Source organism: Delphinapterus leucas, chromosome 9 (assembly GCF_059928025.1).
Source record: "Delphinapterus leucas isolate spDelLeu-1000000601 "Yukka" chromosome 9, BTC_Dleu_Yukka2, whole genome shotgun sequence".
In the NCBI taxonomy this organism is placed as follows: Eukaryota; Metazoa; Chordata; class Mammalia; order Artiodactyla; family Monodontidae; genus Delphinapterus; species Delphinapterus leucas.
This window is the reverse complement of record NC_143137.1, coordinates 32,918,642-32,938,889: the sequence shown is the minus strand read 5'-3', so window position 1 is coordinate 32,938,889 and position 20,248 is coordinate 32,918,642. Positions and strand designations below refer to the sequence as shown.

At 39.9% G+C, this 20,248-nt stretch overlaps 1 protein-coding gene across 2 annotated transcripts in view; it reads left to right on the top strand.

Moving 5' to 3' along the window:
* The window catches only part of MET (MET proto-oncogene, receptor tyrosine kinase), a 127,854-nt gene that overhangs the window by 61,754 nt on the left and 45,852 nt on the right, over positions 1–20,248 (top strand). For both annotated transcript variants that reach the window (XM_022582727.2, XM_089917484.1), the window contains 3 exons: positions 7,648–7,839; positions 18,040–18,174; positions 19,187–19,360. In XM_022582727.2, the coding sequence (XP_022438435.1) occupies positions 7,648–7,839; positions 18,040–18,174; positions 19,187–19,360 (501 nt within the window). The remainder of the gene's footprint in view (positions 1–7,647; positions 7,840–18,039; positions 18,175–19,186; positions 19,361–20,248) is intronic.

The following is a 20,248-nucleotide window of genomic DNA, read 5'->3' as shown; positions in this document are numbered from 1 at the left end:
GATCCTTTTTGCTCCACCTCCTAGAGAAATGGAAATAAAAACAAAAATAAACAAATGGGACCTAATGAAACTTAAAAGCTTTTGCACAGCAAAGGAAACCATAGACAAGGCGAAAAGACAACCCTCAGAATGGGAGAAAATATTTGCAAATGAAGCAACTGACAAAGGATTAATCTCCAAAATGTACAAGCAGCTCATGCAGCTCAATATCAAAACAACAAACAACCCAATCCAAAAATGGGCAGAAGACCTAAATAGACATTTCTCCAAAGAAGATATACAGATTGCCAACAAACACATGAAAGAATGCTCAACATCATTAATCATTAGAGAAATGCAAATCAAAACTTCAACGAGGTATCATCTCTCACCGGTCAGAATGGCCATCATCAAAAAATCTACAAACAATAAATGCTGGAGAGGGTGTGGAGAAAAGGGAACCCTCTTGCACTGTTGATGGTTATGTAAATTGATACAGCCACTATGGAGAACAGTTTGGAGATTCCTTAAAAAACTAAAAATAGAACTACCATATGACCCAGCAATCCCACTACTGGGCATATACCCTGAGAAAACCATAATTCAAAAAGAGTCATGTACCAAAATGTTCATTGCAGCTCTGTTTACAATAGCCAGGACATGGAAGCAACCTAAGTGTCCATCAACAGATGAACAGATAAAGAAAATGTGGCACATATATACAATGGAATATTACTCAGCCATAAAAAGAAACGAAATTGAGTTACTTGTAGTGAGGTGGATGGATCTAGAGTCTGTCATACAGAGTGAAGTAAGTCAGAAAGAGAAAAACAAATACCGTATGCTAACACATATATATGGAATCTAAAAAAAAAAAAAAATTGTCATGAGGAACCTAGGGAATAAAGACACAGACCTACTAGAGAATGGACTTGAGGGTACGGGGAGGGGGAAGGGTAAGCTGGGACAAAGTGAGAGAGTGGCATGGATATATATACATTACCAAACGTAAAATAGCTAGTGGGAAGCAGCCGCATAGCACCGGGAGATCAGCTCCGTGCTTTGTGACCACCTAGAGGGGTGGGAGGGAGGGAGACGCAAGAGGGAAGAGATATGGGAACATATGCATATGTATAACTGATTCACTTTGTTATAAAGCAGAAACTAATACACCATTTTAACACAATTATACTCCAATAAAGATGTTAAAGAAAAAAAAAGTTGGGGTGGAGAGAGTAGTTAATCGGCTCTCTTCACTTTCTTACCTCCCATTTATTCACTATTTTCTTTAAAATTTATTTTTATAATGATATAGGAATATATACAAAAGAATAATGTACTATATACATGTATGTATTGTGAGTGTGTATGCAAAATAAAACAGATACTGATTCTCTACCACGAAGCTGAAAAAAGAGAATATTACCAATGCCTTTGAAGGCCTCATGTGTCGCACCCAGTCTTATCCCTACCCTCCTGCCCCAGAAAAGTGGATAAACGGCAATTGTGAATTGTTTGTTCATCTTTCCCTTGCCTTTACTTGTGCTACACATGTGTATAACCTAAACAACGTATTGTACTGGATGATTTTATTTCTTATTTCTTTTTCCCTCTTGACTCAAGTATCTTGAGCTCTATGGTATCTTCCTGTGCCCTTGTACTATCCACTATTCTTATTCTTTGTCACTATTTCCCCTCCCCCATCCAATAAAACACATTACTTTTTTTTTTTTTTAGCTGAGTTGGGTCTTAGTTGCCGCATAGGCTTTCTCTAGTTGCAGCAAGCGGGGGCTACTCTTTGTTAAGGTGCGCAGACTTCTCATTGCAGTGGCTTCTCTTGTTGCAGAGCACAGACTCTAGGCGCAGAGGCTTCAGTGGTTGTGGCACACAGGCTCAGTAGTTGTGGCTCGCGGGCTCTAGAGCACAGGCTCAGTATTTGTGGTGCACCGGCTTTGTTGCTCCGCGATATGTGGGATCTTCCCGGACCAGGAATCGAACCGTGTTCCTTTCATTGGCAGGCGGATTCTTAACCCCTGCACCACCAGGGAAGTCCCAAAACACATTACTTCTGTCATTCAAAAGACATCGTAAAGAGAGACTTTAGGAGAGAGCCAGGCTTCAGGTTTACATGAGCAGGGAGTGGGTGTCAGTGGCCAGCGGGAGGGGGCCATCAGCTGCCAAAGTAAATGCAAGAATCCAAAAATGGGAAGGGTCTTGTGTCAGGATAGTCACTCTGAGATTCCCATGGTGTCCTAGATGTCCTAGATGATGTTAATCAAGGCAGGTTAGGATGTCATACTAAGGAGACTGGACTTTTCCTGCGGCCTTTGGGAAGCAATTAAAATTTTGAAGAAGGAAGTAACTGCTTCAAGGCAGATGAGATGGGAGACAGGAAGGCCGGTGAGGAACACCCGTCCTGGGGCAGGCGTGCAGGGGTGGCTGGAGAGCTGCACAGGAGAAACACTGCAGACAGAGTTGAGCGAGACCTAGCAACTGCTTGGATGTGAGAGATGCTGGAGAAAGAGGAGTTGGTGATGGCTGAAATTTCGAGTGACCGGGATGGAATAATGTTCGTTAACCAAAGTAGGTGACAAAGAGGTAAATTTGATTTGAGAGCCATGCTAACTAGAGCAGCCCAAAATGCTAGTGGTCATCTCTGTGCCATGGTCCAGAAAATAATGATTAATTCCAGCCTTTCTCTCAGAAAAGGAATCAGGGGTGGGCAAATCTATCAATACATTTCCTTCTTTGAAGCGTTGTGGGTTTACGTGTTAAATGATAACTTTCGTTAAGTGATTCCAACTCTCTTAGAGTTACAACTTCCCTAGCTTTCAGTTTCTCATACATAAAGTGAGGGACTGGAGTAAGATGGTCTCTAAGGCCCTTTCCATTTTTCTAATTGTACAACTCTCGGAACTTTGCCCAGAATAGTAAACAGTAGCAAAAGCAATTCATGAGCTTGAGAGTCAGAGAGAGTTAAATTCGAATGCCTGTTCCAGTGTGAACCTGTGGCCGCCACCTTTGGCTGCCCTGCGTCTCCTCCTGAAACTCAGTGTGATAAAACCTCACAGGGCTGCTGTGAGTCTGCTTGTACGTGAAAATGCCCAACTCAGTGCCTGGCACAGTGTAGGTGCAGGGTAAAGATTGATTTCCTCCCTCCCTTCCTTCCTTCCTTTCTTCTTCCTCCCTTTGTTACCAAAGAGAGAGCATTAGTCTGGCTCCTCAACTGGTGCTGGGGGAAAACCTTCTCTGTAGGCTCTTCTGCAGTGCCCCAAAGGAGCTGTTGTACCAGAGAACTGCTTTTCACCAGCTATGTTCACTTTTACCCCAAAACACGAGACCTTTGGCTTTAAGAGAAGCACGAGTGGCAAGGAGACCCCCGGCAGTGGGTCTGTAGTTGTTCTTCCAGCTGGACGCAGCCCCACTCCAACATCACACCAGGAACTGTGTGTAAAGTGGTGAGAAGTCACCCCATCCTTCCTGCACAAATGAGCAACAAACACATTCACTCGTTACCTGTAAGGGACATGGTGAATCAGATGGAGTATTTACAAGATACCTTACCTTTGCAATGCTGAGAGTTTAAACCAAGGCTCCCTCTAATAGTTAAAGGTCTAACTATTCAAGCATAACGACAGCCCGCAGCTCTGTAAGCCAGTTCCTGCCACCCTGACCCAGGCGTCGAGTTTATCACGATTCTCAGCAGGAAGAGACAAGGAATAGTCCCCCTCTCCTGCAGTGAACACTGGAATGTTACGTTTTCCTCGAAGTTAGTGCTCCTCTCCTGCAGATCTCAGCTGAGGAGAAAATGAAAAAGAAAAAGGTTGGGGTCCCCTGGCTTCTGAAATTTGAATGCCACTTGACCCTGACATAATGTTTGGTTTTCGGCTCCATTGCACAATTTTTTAAGATCAAGGAGTTCTGTACATCCTATTCCAACATTGTTCAGTGTTTCTATACTTCGGAATTTGTTTGTGGGGGGGGGTGGGGGACAGGAGTCCCTCTCAGTCCTTGAGGAAGTACCATTTAGAGGCCTTACTGTTTCCTGAAGGAGAAGCCTTGAAGTGTGGAATATAAATATTGCATTAACTCTGATGCAGAGTTCTACACTTCTTAAGCCTTACATGTGAGAAAACAGACACATAGAAGCTAAAGTTCTGGTCCTGTTTCTCTCCCTTCATTTAGAAAAGATCAGTGAGGTCCTGCAGGTTTGCAGACACTCAGATGCATCTAAACCTCTGTTCTCCAGCTCGCCCTATTCAGCAAGGCAGACCACAAAGCAAGCTGGGTAGGCAAATGAGCTTTATGCCTGGTTACTTTGCAGATTGGAGTATAATTGCATTAATTTTTCAGCAGGCAGTTGTTAAATACCTACAGTGTGCTAGGCAGTGTACACAGTGGGGATAAAAGATAAATGAGACAGTTCCTGGACTCTTGTTGATAGTAGGCTGCTACTAGTTTACAACCTAAGACTCTACTCCACAATTTGCCAATTGTTTTATATGCTGATGAATCCATCATATCTCTACCAGCACCGAACCCCAAGCCAAGTCTGAGGCTTTAAAGTTCCCAGAATGCCACCTAGACATTGGAAAAAAGGGAGAACAAGAAATGAACAAAATCACAGAAGCTGACTCTGAAGAGCAGCCACCTCTATAACGGAGTACTTCAGAAGGGCTTTGATTTAAAAATGTCCTCTGCTCCTTTAAGAAGCTTCCCTAGTTCTAGCACTCTCTGCAAAATGGATGATTGATCACCAATGGAAACTTAATTACCAATTAATTGGTAACTATTGAACTGACAGTACATCTCAGTTATCTGCTACTCCTCAGAGCAATCTATAGCACTTTAGTGAAGAAAAGTTTCCAATTAAATAGTAAAATAGCACTCACAAATATATCAAAAAATGTCTAGAACTAGAACATCTTATTAGAAGTCATAGGTTTAGCATCTCTGAGACTCTCTGTTTGCTAACGTATCACCATTTAAAATAAAAAAGTAGTTGTTGCTATATAAAACAGGATGTTAGGTGATATTTAACCATAAAAGTTAATACATGTAAGAACTTTGCATTCTATGTGACAGAAGTTTGACATTAAGGAGTAAGGTTATTTTACATAAGGGTAACTAAATTTTTTATTTCAGTTTGTTCTTAAGCACTAAGTTGGTTTGAAATATGCTCTAACAACTTTCTGATTATTACAAATATAGTAGGACAATAATAGAAAATCTCTAATCTTCAAATCATTTTCCTGGACTTGTAGCTACATACAAAGATGTGTAAAACTGAGCTGTTTCTCTCTTTCTTCAAGTTAGACTTTGTCTTCTTTATACACCTTCTTGCCCCCCATTATCTTCCCCAAAGTTACCAATTTGCAATTATCTTGTCAGGACAGTCGGGGTCAGTCACTCCATTTGTCCCTTATAAACTCATAAACTATCCCTATTCCTGAAAAAAAAAATAGCTTTAGTAATATTGGTTCATATCTTCACACTCATTCCCCATCTACCCATAATTGATTTACTTACTTGTTCATTTATTCAGTTAGTATTTATTAAACATCTACTATGTGTGATATTTCATCTACTACTAGCAATACAGTGGTAAACAAGCAGGGTCCCTAAAGACAGGGAGCCACTTGGGAGAAGTCTCACATCACTCTTATATCACACAAGCGAATAGTAGTTGCAGCTATAATGAGTGCTATTTCACATAGTGAATGGTATTATGACAGTCTGTAATAGAAGCATTTGACCTAGATATTGGGGTCAGGGCAGGCCTTCTGAGGAACCGATGACAAGCTGAGATCTGAAGGAGGCATTGGAGGTGGAAGGAGCATTCCAGGCAGAGGGAACAGCATGTGCAGAGGCCCTGTCATGGAGGACACATAGCTATTTAGAGAACTAAGAGAAGGCCAGCTCACTAGAGCATAGAGAGCAAGGAAGAACACAGCGCAGGGTGAGTCTGGAGAATTTGAGCAGGAACCAGATGATGCAGGATCCAATGGGGCATGTTAAAAGTTTTGTCCTTGATCCGAAGAGCAATGGGGAAATGTTCAGTGTTTTAAGCAGAGTGACATGATGAGATTTGTGGTTTAAAAAGAAAATTTGGCTGCAGTGTGGAGAATGGACCTAGAAAGAGATTAGATGAGATTGGACGGGGTAGGTCCAGTTAAGAAGCCATTGTCATAGTTCAGGAAAGGATGGAGGTGCCTTCGATGAAGGTTGCTGTGGTAGAGATAGAGAAAACTGTAGAGACCCAGGAGATATTTAGAAAGTGCAATTGATGGGAATTGGTGATGGACTGTGTATGGGGAGGAATGACGGATGACACTTAGATTTCTGACTTGTGCACCTGGAGAAATGGTGCAGCCATTTGCTGGGGTGCATTATATCACAAGGTCAGGCATGGGGGAAGATTGTGGTTTCTACTTTGGTCATGTTGAGCCTGAGGTCTTTGAGACATCTGAGTTCAGATTTCATAGGCAGTTTGATAAATGCACAGTCAGCTCAGAGGAGCAAGTTAGCCTGGAGGTACAAATGTGAGTGTCAACTAAATAGAGTAAAACTGAGATATCCTGGGTGGGGAGTATGAAGAGTGAGTGAGCAGAGGAGCAGCCCTAGGATGGAGTCTTGAGAAACTCTAACATTGACAGGCAAGCATGGATGGTCCTGCAAAGGAGACAAATGTTACAATCTGAGAAGTAGTAGAAGGAAGATCAGCAGACTGAGGTGTCAAGGTGAAGGGAGGGATCCATAGTACTTAAATTGTCATATATTAGTGAACAATATTCTTTAAATCCTTTCACTTAAAGTTAAAGCTAAAAGATAAATACCTGATTTAGTGGTAATTGCCTTTTAGTTAGCTGGTTAACAAAGCATTTGATGCACAACTTTTACATTTTTTGAGCCTTTTACCATAATGAGGACAAATACTCTGTGTTCTCTGTGCTGGGTTCTATTATAAGAGATTTCTGTAAACTAGCTCATTTAATCTTTACAACAGCTCTGTAAGGTAAGTACATTTCTGTAATTCTCTCAGTTTTACAAATGGAGGAACTATAACAGAGGTAACATGAATTTCACAAACACAGGGAGGTTATAGAAATTACATACAACGAGTAACCATTAAGGACCAGGGTTTGATGCAGGCACCTAGGTCTGGAGTCTGTGCTCTGCCGCTTCCCCGTGAATTATCCCCACCACCCCACTGCGCACAAATGCACAAAGGAACACGTTTTAAAATATAATGTCCTAGTGTGATTCTGACATTTATGATTATTTCAGTTGATATTCATCTCATTGGACTTGCCTGCTAGAAGCATTACCTTCATGTCCAGGCCTGAAACATTCATAGTTTTGTTTTTCTTTTACTAGCACCAGCTAAGTTCCATTTTTATGTACGTACATATCAAACCATGATACAAACTGTGAGGGAAAGATTTGCCCCTAGTTTTACAGTCTGTATATACACAGCAGCACCTACTGGTACTAGAGTCATTTAGGTCACTAGAATTGTTTCTGCCTCTCTGGGACTATTTGTCTATTTGCAAACTGTCTATTATCTTTGCTATTCCCTCCAAGCTCTAAAAAGACACACCAAAAAGTTTCTTAATAGCTTGCTCACATCTGGACTCACATTAATTCTATGACCATATTTTATTCCAGACACTTTTGAGAAATTCATCAGGCTGCGAAGTGCGCAGTGATGAATACCGAACGGAGTTTACCACAGCTTTGCAGCGCGTTGACTTATTCATGGGCCAGTTCAACCAAGTCCTCTTAACATCTATATCCACCTTTATTAAAGGAGACCTCACCATCGCTAATCTTGGAACGTCAGAGGGTCGATTCATGCAGGTACATACTTTCTGAGAGTGGCTGTGTCTGTTTTATCTGGTGTTATGCAGTTAATTTCCTTCTCTTTTTACAGTAAGGTGTTTGCAAATACTGTAAGTGAAAATCACAGTGGAAGCTAGAAGCATAGACTGAAAGCAAAACAATGAAGCTTGGTCCACTTTTTATGAAGTGTATGGCCTATTTTCCGTTGTTAAATTCTTAAAGCTTTCAGTTTAAATGTGGTTGCTTTAATTTTCTTGCCTGGAATGGTTTGGGGTTTTTTTTTCCATTCATGATTTCTATCACATGATTGGAAAATAAAATGAAACAATTAAAGCGCTTCCAGGCGATGTTTTCCTATTTCAAGGGAAGCTACGGATCAAAAGAGAGCTATTGTGTGAACCGTGCGTCTCCATGAGAAGAAACATTCACATCATTGAGAAATATTGGCAGGAGTTAGGACGGGACGTTATCATCAAAATCCCATTGTAACTCCAGTTCTCCTGATTCTGCAAAATGATGGGGTCAGACACAAAAAAGTGCAAACACTGGGAAAAAAAGATCCGGATTTTGTTAAGAAATGCCTTTAATGGAGAGCAACAGTATTTCCATACAATAAAAGTTCACATTTCAGACTTGCAGTTATCGTGTCCCCTAGATACAAGAACACTAGCACTTTGCAGAAATTAAAATGCTCTCGTGTTGGGTCTGTTTTGCTGCTTTAATAGTTATTGGTAGTGCTTTCAACATGAGTTCATTAGTAGATTCTTGGTTAATGCACAGTGACGATGGTATCTATTGGAAATGTTGACTTTCCACAAAGACTAGAAATTTCTTTTAAAGAAGGATGTTTATTTCATAGTCATCTGACATCATTAACAGCCCAGTCCGGCAATGACTTTTAGTAAACGAATTGAGGACGATGATGTTTTCCTATGACTTGCCCATCTGTACATTCTCTATCTGTATTCTTTAGCAAATATATTTTTTAAAAGTTCCCACTGTCTTAGAGCAGTCTGGGTACTGATCAGATGTTTTTCTTGTACTAATGGGCATGGTGGAATTTTTTCAAAATCATGAGACGTGTAAATACAGCTTTCCCACCTCAAAATGAATCATATATTGTAGATCCTGTTATCTAAATAATCCCACACTTGGTCTCCCCTCCTCCTATTGCTTCACAATTAACTACACTTTTGCTCCCACTCCCCCAGCCCAGTGTTCTTACTCACCCACTTCAGAACATTCAGTGCTGTCCTTAACTCCTCAAAATGTGAAGGAGAGATGCCCAGTCTCCTCCCACACAGACAAGCACTCTAACATATTTGAAATATGATCGTATCTATTGTCCTTGTAAAATGTCTTTGTTATGTGGTGTTTATATGTGTTTTTAGTTTACGTTGATGTTATTCTGTAGAATTCCAAGAAAAATCTAAAGGAGGATGACTGAATTCCTCTATTGAATTTCTGTTGTGTTCACTATGTTGATTTGCTTCCCTTTATCTTTTTTCTCCTTTTCTTTTTTTCTTAATTGTCTAATACCTCACCAATCCAGTTCCATATTAATAAACTTTCTACAGTCACTTTAGGTCTGACACTTTTTCACATCATAAGGTTCCTGGCCTATTTCCAGATTCTAAAGAATTCCATTTTTAGATAGATTGCTTTAATAGCTAAGTAAGTTCTACTGTGTGACAGATTTCACAACCCAAGTGATATGTTATATACATCAGTCTCATTATAATAGAAATGCTTTAACATTTCTATTAAAAATGTAACAAATGTTTTATTCTTGTCTCCCAGCATTTTCATAAAAGAAGCCATAGTACACCTTTGCATCCATAACACCAAAGATGAAAATAAGTATATGAGTAGATATTTATTTTATGAAAAGCACTGATATCCTTGATTTTTTTTTTAAACCAGGTGGCTCTTAATTCATCAAATATGTATCAAGAAGGTACTAACTTTGCTTTACTAGGCAAGTAAGTGCAGCAAAGGAAGCAGTGACACAGAACCTGCCTCTGAGGAACTAAAATTTCAGTAGGGGAAATAAAAACATGTATCTGACACGAAGAGTAGAGAAAACAAAGACATAAAAAACACAGGGCTACTGAAACCCACAAAGAGAGGATCTATTTCTCTGACACTTGCCCAGAAGAATTCCATTTAGTAAAATTTTATGTAAATAAACCTAAACCATTTAAAGGATAAAAGAGTCAACATCACTGAAATCCAGTTTGTTTACAGCAAATAATGTGGAGGCGGAGTCAGGAGTGCAGCAAAAATTTGGGGACCAACCAGCTTAATCTGTCCAAGCAGTAACCTGCCAAGTTCTGTAAATGTTTTGACTGCACTGAAGTGCCGAATCTGTGGCCAAGCCTAAGTTTCTACAACCCATGTTTTAATAATACTATGAAGTTTCTGTTACAATATAGAAGGGACATAATTTTCCCAAAGACAGCTGCCATACATGAAAAGGAATAGAAAAATGATTTTACTTCCTTCCTACCCTGAAGCCTAAAGGCAAAGTTGCTTTGCAAATGTTTTCTCCCAAGAGTTTGCAGCTGTTTCTGCCTTTCCTATTGTGCTTATGTTCAACTCTGACTAGGAATACAAGCTTCAGCCCCAGCTGTCGGGTGCAAAGTGAATCAGGTATTTCACAGTGGTTATTTGATTAGAAAGAATTATATTGTTTAGCTAACAATATTATACGTATGGAAGAGAGGACATTTTTGACATGTTTTTAACATTTAAACGTGTAACTTACACAGGTGCAGCTATGTCTAAATATACTAATGTGTACATACATTCAGGTCTATCTGTAGAGCTATGTCAGTGTAGATATAGATTTCAAAAACAGTTTTTATTTGTGTGATCACTCTGGGATGCTCTGAAGTAAAATAATATGATAAGCAATGTTTGAGATAGTATAAGTAAACAGTAAGAACACGCCTTCTTACGAATTTTGGAGGCAGAGCGGATGTAGAAAAGAACAAGGCTGGGGAACATGAGCACAGTGTGCAGGGCTACACGGGAGAGGGAAGCAGGATACTCATGAAGATCACAGGACTAATCACAGGGATTGCCCACATCTCCCCTTCTGAGCTCCTCATCTAATCTACATCCAAAAACAACGCTTGCTTGATTTTTTTTTACAGCACTTATATAAGGCCTTTAATCTCTAGATGCAAGTATCGTTAGTAAAATATTTGTGCATGACTGTCAGGCCAGGGAGAGCAAGTGGATGGGGGTGGGGTGGGAGTGGAGAGGCACTTTCAAGACTTGTTGCAAGTTCAGCTCCACATTCACTGGGCAGCTACCTTGTCTATATACAGTGGCCACTGCCTGAGCACTGTCACAGATTTCATTAGGTTCTTTGGCATTATCCTTGCTCTTCTCCCATCACCCTTTCCCCTCTCCCCAATTCCTTGATGCTGTTACCACCCATAACCCCTTTTCTCTTGTGCCTCTTAACTGGACTAGTTGGTCTTAAGCAAGAAACTTCAAGAGGTAGGGACCACCTAAAAAGACATCGTTAGCTCATGATCATTACTTATGACCATCACTTAAAGGATTATGTTAGTAATCAGTGAACTTGACAATAATTACTCACTTCTAGTAAGAAGAATCGATTCATCTATTGACCTCCTGTCTCTAAATTTCTTCAGTTCCTGTGCTGCCATCATGGCATGTCAGTGCTTTGTGCTCGAAGCCTGCAGCATACATTTCATTTGGGATTACTGCTATTTTAGACTATGTAGACACAGATCATCAACTCATCAATGCTGTGAGCAGCCTGCAGAGACACAGCCAAACAAAGCTTGAACTTGAACATTCCTCTTCAGCGATTGCTAACTTACCCGTCTCCTTTATAAAATGCTCAGATAAAAATATCATCTGCCTTTTTTTAAGGTGTACATCATTGATTTAGTTACATCTCTAAAGAACAGTAGCTTTGCTATATTTCTTTAGAGGAAAATATACTTCATGGGTTCTGAAATTTCTTTTGGGAGAAAAAGAACCTGTTGTAAATAATAATTTCAGAGTTATGTCCATAACAAAAAAATAAGCCCAGCTCGTATATAGTCTCCTAAAATGAATTAATGCATGGTCTTGAAATATATATATCATATAAACTCTTATAGCATAGAAACTTAAAACACCATACATATTTGAAACCATGGGAAAGTGCTAATAACCTTTTGTTTGTTTTGGGTTTTTTGGTAGCAGGGAATAACTGGAATTTCTTGTTTGGGTGCTTATTTGAAAAAATGGAGAGACATTTTAAAACAAAATATATTTATCAGTAGTTTTTTCAAAATTCAGACAGATATACTCTATATATAGATTGGCGAATCCCACAATCATTGTATTTGGAATACTGATTTGAAAGTATTGGATTTTTTTTAATTTTTACAAATTCACTAGCTTATTTGGTTTTTAGATGCTTGAAATTTTTTACAAAGTTCTCAGTTTGGTATTGACTCATTTTGACTCACTTTGACTCATTTCAAAAAGTTGAAACACACATACACATCGGTATTATAATCATTAAAAAAATTGTTTTACTTTTTGTACATACTCTGGCCTTTATAGTGTCAGGTTGGTATAGAAACTCTTGTGCCCACTTACCAAAAAAAGAGTGAAAGAACAGAGCAAAGTTTCATTTAATTCAACTTTTTCCACCTGGTACTTTGTTTTACTACTTCTAATTTTGAGTTGTCAGCACCAATCAGCAATTTCCACTTCTTATGTTTCATTTTTTTAATTCCAGAAAATTAGATGTTTACCTTGGTTGAAACAAAACTCTTTATATCTGATTTCTTTCTAAACAAATACCGATTTCTCTCACATACTTAAGATATAAACCTATAGCTGGTGTTTTAGTCAGTTCAGGCTGTTGTAGCAAATTACCATAGACTAGGTGGCTTAAAAAAACAAACATTTATTTCTCACAGTTCTGGAGGCTGAGAATTACAAGATCAAGGTGCCGGCAGATCTGGAGTCTAATGAGGGCCTGCTTCCGGGTCCACAGATTGCCATCTTCTCACTGTGTCCTCACGTGGTGGAAAGAGGGCACAAGAACTCTCTGGGGTCCCATTTATAGGGCACTTACCTCATTCATGAGAGCTTCACCCTCATGACCTAAGCAGCATCCAAAGGCCTCATCTCTTCACACCATCACACTGAGGATTAGGATTTCAACATATGAACTTGCGGGGGTGGGGGGGGGACACAAATATTCAGTACATTGCAAAAGGCATCAGAAACCATACCTTGAAAATGCAAACCAAACTCTTGAAGGTTATCTAAATGTCTGAAGCATTAAAAAAAAACCCATCCCTTCATCAAGGCTTAAGTAGGCTTATTATTTCAGTCTATTAATATGTTTAAGCAATAGATATGCCTTTTGGACCTACTATGTGCCAGATCTGTACTAGAAACTAGAGAGAAAGCAGACTCATTTCCTGGATCTGTAAGTTCACATCCAGTTATAACCCAGTTTGTTTATTAATGGTGTCATCTCCTTCACTTACATTTTTTTTTTCTCTCTCTCAATTCACTGGGGAACGTGCTGCATCTCCCACTCTGCTTCTCCTAGTGAGAATCCATTTTTGTTTCTTCTACCCCTCCCCCACCTCCAGCCTCTCTAGATCTCTGTTTTACAAAAGTCCAGTCTGACCATGAGGTATGTTCTTCAGAGAACTTGCTTGGGAGGCTGAGCAGGTGATGCCCAAGTGTCAGTCTCAGGCAGGAGGAATGGATGGAAGGCTGTGAACCTTCAGAAGTAAACTTGTCTTTTACTTAATTTAAGGAAACATTTTGCAGATAAATACAAACCAAAACCACAATGAAGTACCACTTCACACCTACTAGGATGGCTATAATCAAGAAAACAGAAAATAACAAATGTCAGTAAGGATGTGAAGAAATTGAAACACTCATACATTGCTGGTGGGAATGTAGAATTATGCATCCCATATGGAAAATGGTCTGGCAGTTCCTCAAAAGGTTAAACATAGAGTTACCGTTAAGACCCAACAATTCCACTCCTAGGTATATATCCAACAGAAGTGAAAATATATATTCTCACCAAAAGTTAGACTTGGATGTTCCTAGCAGCATTATTCACAGTAGCCAAAAAGTAGAAACAACCCCAATGTCCATCAACTGATAAATGGATAAATAAAATATAGTATATTCATACAAAGGAATATTATTTGGCAATAAAAAGGAATGACGTACTGATACATACTCCAACATGGATGAACCTTGAAAACATTAAGTGAAAGAAGCCAGTTACAAAAGACCACATATTGTAGGATTCCATTTACATGAAATGTCCAGAATAGGAAAATCTGGGGAGATAGAAAGTAGATTAGTGGTTGCCAGGAACTGGAGGGTATGACGGGCTAGGGTGGATGATGGCTAAGGGGTGTGGGGTTTCTGAGGTAATGAAAATATTCCAAAATTAGTTGTGAAGATGGTTGCACAAATCTGTGAATATGCTAAAAACCACTGAATTGTCTACTTTAAAAAAATGAGGAGAAAAACCACGTATCTCACGTTATGTGAGAAATAATATCTCATGTTAAATTGTATTCATCCTTCCTAAAGAAAATTAAATTCTAAAACAGTTTAATCAAAAGTAGAACTCTGGGGCTTCCCTGGTGGCGCAGTGGTTGAGTGTCCACCTGCCGATGCAGGGGACACAGGTTGGTGCCCCGGTCTGGGAAGATCCCACATGCCACGGAGCAGCTGGGCCCGTGAGCCAGGGCCGCTGAGCCTGCGCTTCCGGAGCCTGTGCTCCGCAACGGGAGAGGCTACAACAGTGAGAGGCCCGTGTAATGCAAAAAAAAAAAAAAAAAAAATAGAACTCTGTCTGTGGGGTGAAGAGGTCTGGCCTTTATGTATTTATAGATATATTACATAGAATTACTTTGTTCAGGGTCATGAATTTAGGGCCCTAGCCACAAGGTTTTATTTTATTTTTACATATATTTCTTCCCCTGTCCTCCCCCAGGTAATTTGAGATCATAGCCACCACAGTCAAGTAAATTCAGATTCCTCCCTACTCCTTCACCCTAGTCTTGTATTTTCAAGAACATTAAAGAAAATGGTTTTGAGAACTAAACACTAAAGATTAGTTGTCAGCACAGTAGAAACTCAAAAGATAGTTGCCAGTCTTCTATTTCTTGCTCATTGTCCTAAGACTGCCAGGTGATTTATCATAAGAATTAAATTTAAATGCTGGATTCTGTTCTGTCCTTAGAAATATCTCCATGACAACCAAAAGGAGCTCCTAACTTCTTGCAAAGATTGCTTCAGGAGTATTTTGAGAGTTAAAGTGGTTACCCACTCATTTAGAATTCTGGCAATAAGAGAAAGTGAGGAATTAATGATAGAAACAATAGCAATAGGTATCCCTCCAGAGAAAGGGCTAATGATCAACTAAAAATGTATCTGCATCTGTGATATGACCTCTGCTTGAAACTCCAAGCAGTCGTCTCACTTTTCCACACAGCCTTCCTGTCTTCTCTGGTTCATTCCTTTTTCTATAACAAGCCACACTTATCCTAGCTCATGATCAAAAGTTGAGCTTGCCAGCTGTACTAATAACATTTCCTCTGTGCCATCAAAAACTATTTAGATGTGGAGTCTTTCTCCTTAGGCACACTTAACTTGTACAGCCAAGATTACTGAAACAAGGAGTATTTGGCAAGGCAAATATATTGTGAAATTTGTTTTAATGCTTTGACTCCTAAGTGGCTCTTGGGAGCTCAGAGTTGAAGTTTTTTATTGGTATTTACTCTGGTGCTCCAAGAGTAGATCAGTTGAGTGTTTAAAAAGAGGTCAAGCAAACAGATTCTGGCATGAGATAAAGCTCCTTGGAAACCTGACTCTTGTACTTTCTAGCTGAGATTCTCTGTCATCTTTTCTTTATGGAAAACAATAGTACCTACCCTGTAGGATTATTGTGAAGAGTAAATAAAATTCCCATTTAAAGCACTTAGCAGAATGCCTGGCTCAGTTACCATCATATATGGTGTTCTTCAGACAAAAAGTCTTAACTGGTAATGCACCAAATCAATCTATCCAAGTTCCAGAGGTGCAAAGAGCTTCTTTATGAAAAGAGTAATGTTAATCCTTTCTGGGAAATGAATATTTGGATGGGCTTAAGATAGTTGATAAAGTCAAAGATGATGACCTATTAATTAAGAAGGGATTTCTTATTATAGATAGGGGAAATGGTATTAAAGAGAGCAAGAAGATAGGAGACAAAACTTAGTAGGAGGTGACTGTTATGTAGCAGGTCTGAATAGAATGGAAGGTATAAGAGAGACAGAAACAAAACGCAAATAGGCAGGTTCAGAGGGATGAATGATCTCCAGTGAAGTAGAAAGCACAGAATGAGGCAGAGAACAGAGTCAGGTTATTAAGAAAGGCTGGTGTATTGTTTTGGTTTTTACTTGTGTGTGAGAAAATGAAAATTTTTTTCACCTTTTCAGTTTGAAGTGATTGACAACAATCAGGGAAATATGAAAAAATTGGGGGGCAGGGAGGCATGAGGGGTAGGAAAAACAAGAGGTGGTGAGCACCAGAAGTATGTCAAGATAGAAAAATTGGTTACCTGAAATCTGGATAATTTGGGATAGAAGTTTGGTGTTCTGATAGTCTGCTTGTAACCAGCACTGGTAATTGAGGTAGGACTGGTAATTGAACTTCTTTTTACTTCCCTTACAAACGTCATAAATAACTATTTGGCCCTAAATTTAGGAATAACAGTAGTTTCCATCCTTTCCCATTCTGACCAAATGACCTTCGATCCATCACTTAACTTCTGTGCAAATATAGCCACCCTGCTTAATGGAGTTATTTTGAAAGTGTTGAGTGTTTGGGATAGAACAAATGTTAGAAAAAAAATGTCATGATGTTTAATTTTTATAGCTCTGTGTGAGCGTGGTTGGTTTCTCTATCAACAGTCCACTCTCTGGGAGCAAATTAGGGACTCTTCCCAAATTGTTTCAGGCAACTTGACTCCTTTATTATACTGAAGAAAAAATTTACTACTGGTTCCCCAAAACATTTGTATGTTGTGTGTTTGTTAGAGTACTACGCAGTTCATTCCCATTTTATGGATAAGAAAGCTGAGGTAGAAGGAGTAGTTATTTATTATTTAATCCTAATCTCACAGCTGCCCACGTTTGTCCCATGATTTCAAACACATGGCAAATAAACGCACTTTCAGTGAAATGTAAAACGGTATTTGGATGTCAGGCAATTTCACAAAGTCAATTCCAAGCCCAGAGCTATGCTCAGCCTCCTGTACCCTCCTGTAGATACAACCTTATGCCCTATTTAAGAATGAGAGTCCCTCTGAGTGCTCCTAAACTCTCTGTAGTCTGAGTGTTCATCTCAGATAGTCATCTGATTTTATACCTGGACTTCATTATTACTGGGTTCTAGCAGCTGGGCAGTTGGAAATTATATAGCTGAGAACCATCCCAGATTAGAAATACCTAACAGCAAGAATCACACCAATCATCAAACCTCATTTCCAAGGCATTGTTAAAACCATCAGGTCTTATTGTAACACCAGGCCAAGAAGCAGAACTTTAGTTATAATCAAAGTAAAAAAGTATGATGGGACAATGGTCTGTAAGAAATGACAGCACACCATTTCTAAGTTAGCTGAGGGCCTGTTTTGACCTCAAAAGATCTATACATATGGCTTAAGAGTAGCAAAGCTGGAACCAAATCCAGGTCTCCAGATTTCCCATTCACTACCCTTTCCATTACATCAAGGGAAGCTGCTCAGTGGGGTGGGTCAGGAGAATACATTAAAAAATAATCCAGAATCCTTGTAGCGTAAGGGTGGTCTTCTGTGCTAGGGAGAGTTTTGGCTCTTCCAGTTCCCAATACAATCGTGAGGATTTGTCTGCATGTGCTGGCTGATTGACTGGAAGATCTCCTTCCCTAGAAATCATTAAAAGATAACAGGCAAAACTCTGTCTTGGGGGTGCAGATGAATTGTCTTCAAGGCAGGAGATTAGAAGATATCATATTGATTTACAGTGAGATAAACTGTTGGGCCTATAGTTCAAACACCCATGAGCTCGTCTAATCTGGTATTACCATTATCGTCCACATTTTCCCCTGACAGTATATTTAAACTGAGCTTGTTGGACTAAGGGTGCTTTCTGGTTTGTTTCTCAGGTTGTGGTTTCTCGATCAGGATCATTAACCCCACACGTGAATTTTCTCCTGGATTCCCACCCTGTGTCTCCAGAAGCAATTGTGGAGCACCCGCTAAACCAAAATGGCTATACACTCGTTGTCACTGGGAAGAAGGTAAGCCCTGTTCCCCAGGGAGGTTCCATGAATGTGGTTCCTCCTCAGTGGATATTTACAGCCAGTGTCACCTGGTCCTTTTTAACTTCTCTCTTCGTCTGGATTCGGCTCTCTTCTATCAAGTTCTTTCCTGAGTATTCCAGAGATCTTCTGAAATCAAGTTAAATTTTTACTCAGGGAAGATTGGACCTATGTTAGGTCCTCTTCATGATGTGAACTTCTCTTTTTGTCCTCTATTTCTCAATGAGAAAAACAAACACGCAGAATGAGAATTACAGCCCTAAGGGCAGAACTCTAGTGCAGGCAGATAAACCCTGAAGTGTACCTTGGAATCTGACACTGGCCAGTAATCCCTTTTCTCTGAGAGGAGGTGCATTTTGATGCCAGAATGATATGTAAACTTACTTAGAATTTCCCGGGGGTTCAAGTGTGTTTTCCAGCAGCTTAATTTATACTCTTGAGGGATAAATTGGGAGATTGGGATTGACATATACACACTACTATATATAAAATAGAAAATAAAGACCTACTATATAGCATGGGAACTCTACTCAATACTCTGTAATGACCTATATGGGAAAAGAATCAAACAAAGGGTGGATATATTTGTATGTATAACTGATTCACTTTGCTGTACAGCAGAAACTAACACAACATTGTAAGTCAACTATACGCCAATAAAAATTTTTAAATAAAATAATAAAAATAAAATCATCTCAGACAGAGCAAAATGTCCCAATAAATAGGACCTCTAATATTGCATGGTAATGCTTGTGTTCACTGGACAGTAATGGTAACTTTTATCACATATGCACCAACAGTGGAAGGAAGGAAGAAATTTGTTTTTTTTATTTTAATCACGTAAGCATTATTACATGATTAGCACACATAGGTGCTATCCCTGTCAGACTCTGTAAAATTATATTTATATGTATCTTCGATGTATTTAGTTTTTATTAACAAGCAAACAAAAAAACCCTCTGGAAGCTCTTTCCATCACTTGTCTTCACAGATCACCAAGATCCCGCTGAATGGCTTGGGCTGTGAACATTTCCAGTCCTGCAGTCAGTGCCTCTCCGCCCCTTCCTTTGTGCAGTGTGGCTGGTGCCATGATAAATGTGTGCGATTGGAGGAATGCCCTGGTGGAACATGGACTCAAGAGACCTGTCTGCCTACAATCTACAAGGTAGAAGTTTCTGTCAGCTGTCATGTGTGTTTTTTGGAAATCATAAATCCCATTGATGGAAAAATTCAAAAATTAATGTATTCATTTAACTGTGAGCCATCAGCCCAAGCACCATCTCCCTCCACATTTTTCTTTTTCTTTTTCTTTTTGGCAGCAACACGTGGCACGTGGGATATTAGTTCCCTGACCACGGAGTAAACCCACGCCCCCTGCATTGGAAGCACAGAGTCTTAACCACTGGACCACCAGGGAAATCCTACCCCCCAGGTTTTTCCTTTAGAGTGGTGTTTGGGCACATGCCCCTAGGCCCTGCACTTGAAGTGCTTGCTTCACACTGTCCTTGGGCAGTTGCTCTCCCTTAGTGCTATGTGAATAAAAGAGTGGTGGCTAGAGAGCAATACTGCTCTCCATTTCCTCACACTGGGACCTGTTCCCTTCTGGCCTGCGCATTCTCTGATTCCTCACCAGCTGCTTTATCTACCAGGTGCCCATGCATGAGCCTTCATCACACACGGGGATCCACTCATGGCATAATCCAGAACCCTAACCTGGACCGTGCAAGCTAGAGATCCCAGCCATGCTGGAGCAGGCAAAACAGGAGGTTTCGTTCTGTCTGACACATAGATGATGGCTGTCTCATCACTGATGAGTCTAGAGGCTACCTCTCAGGGCAAGGTGGGAAGCAAGTGGATGGTGGACAAATGGGTGACTGTGTGCCTTCTCTCAAAGTTCCTGGAAGAGAAGTAAAAGCACAGCTGATGACTACACTAACCCCTATACTCTGTAAGCCAATTCATTATTTAATCCATTCCAAAAACATTTATTGAGTGCATACCACACAGCTGGCACTCTTCTAGACAATGGGGAGATACAGTCCCAGACAAGACA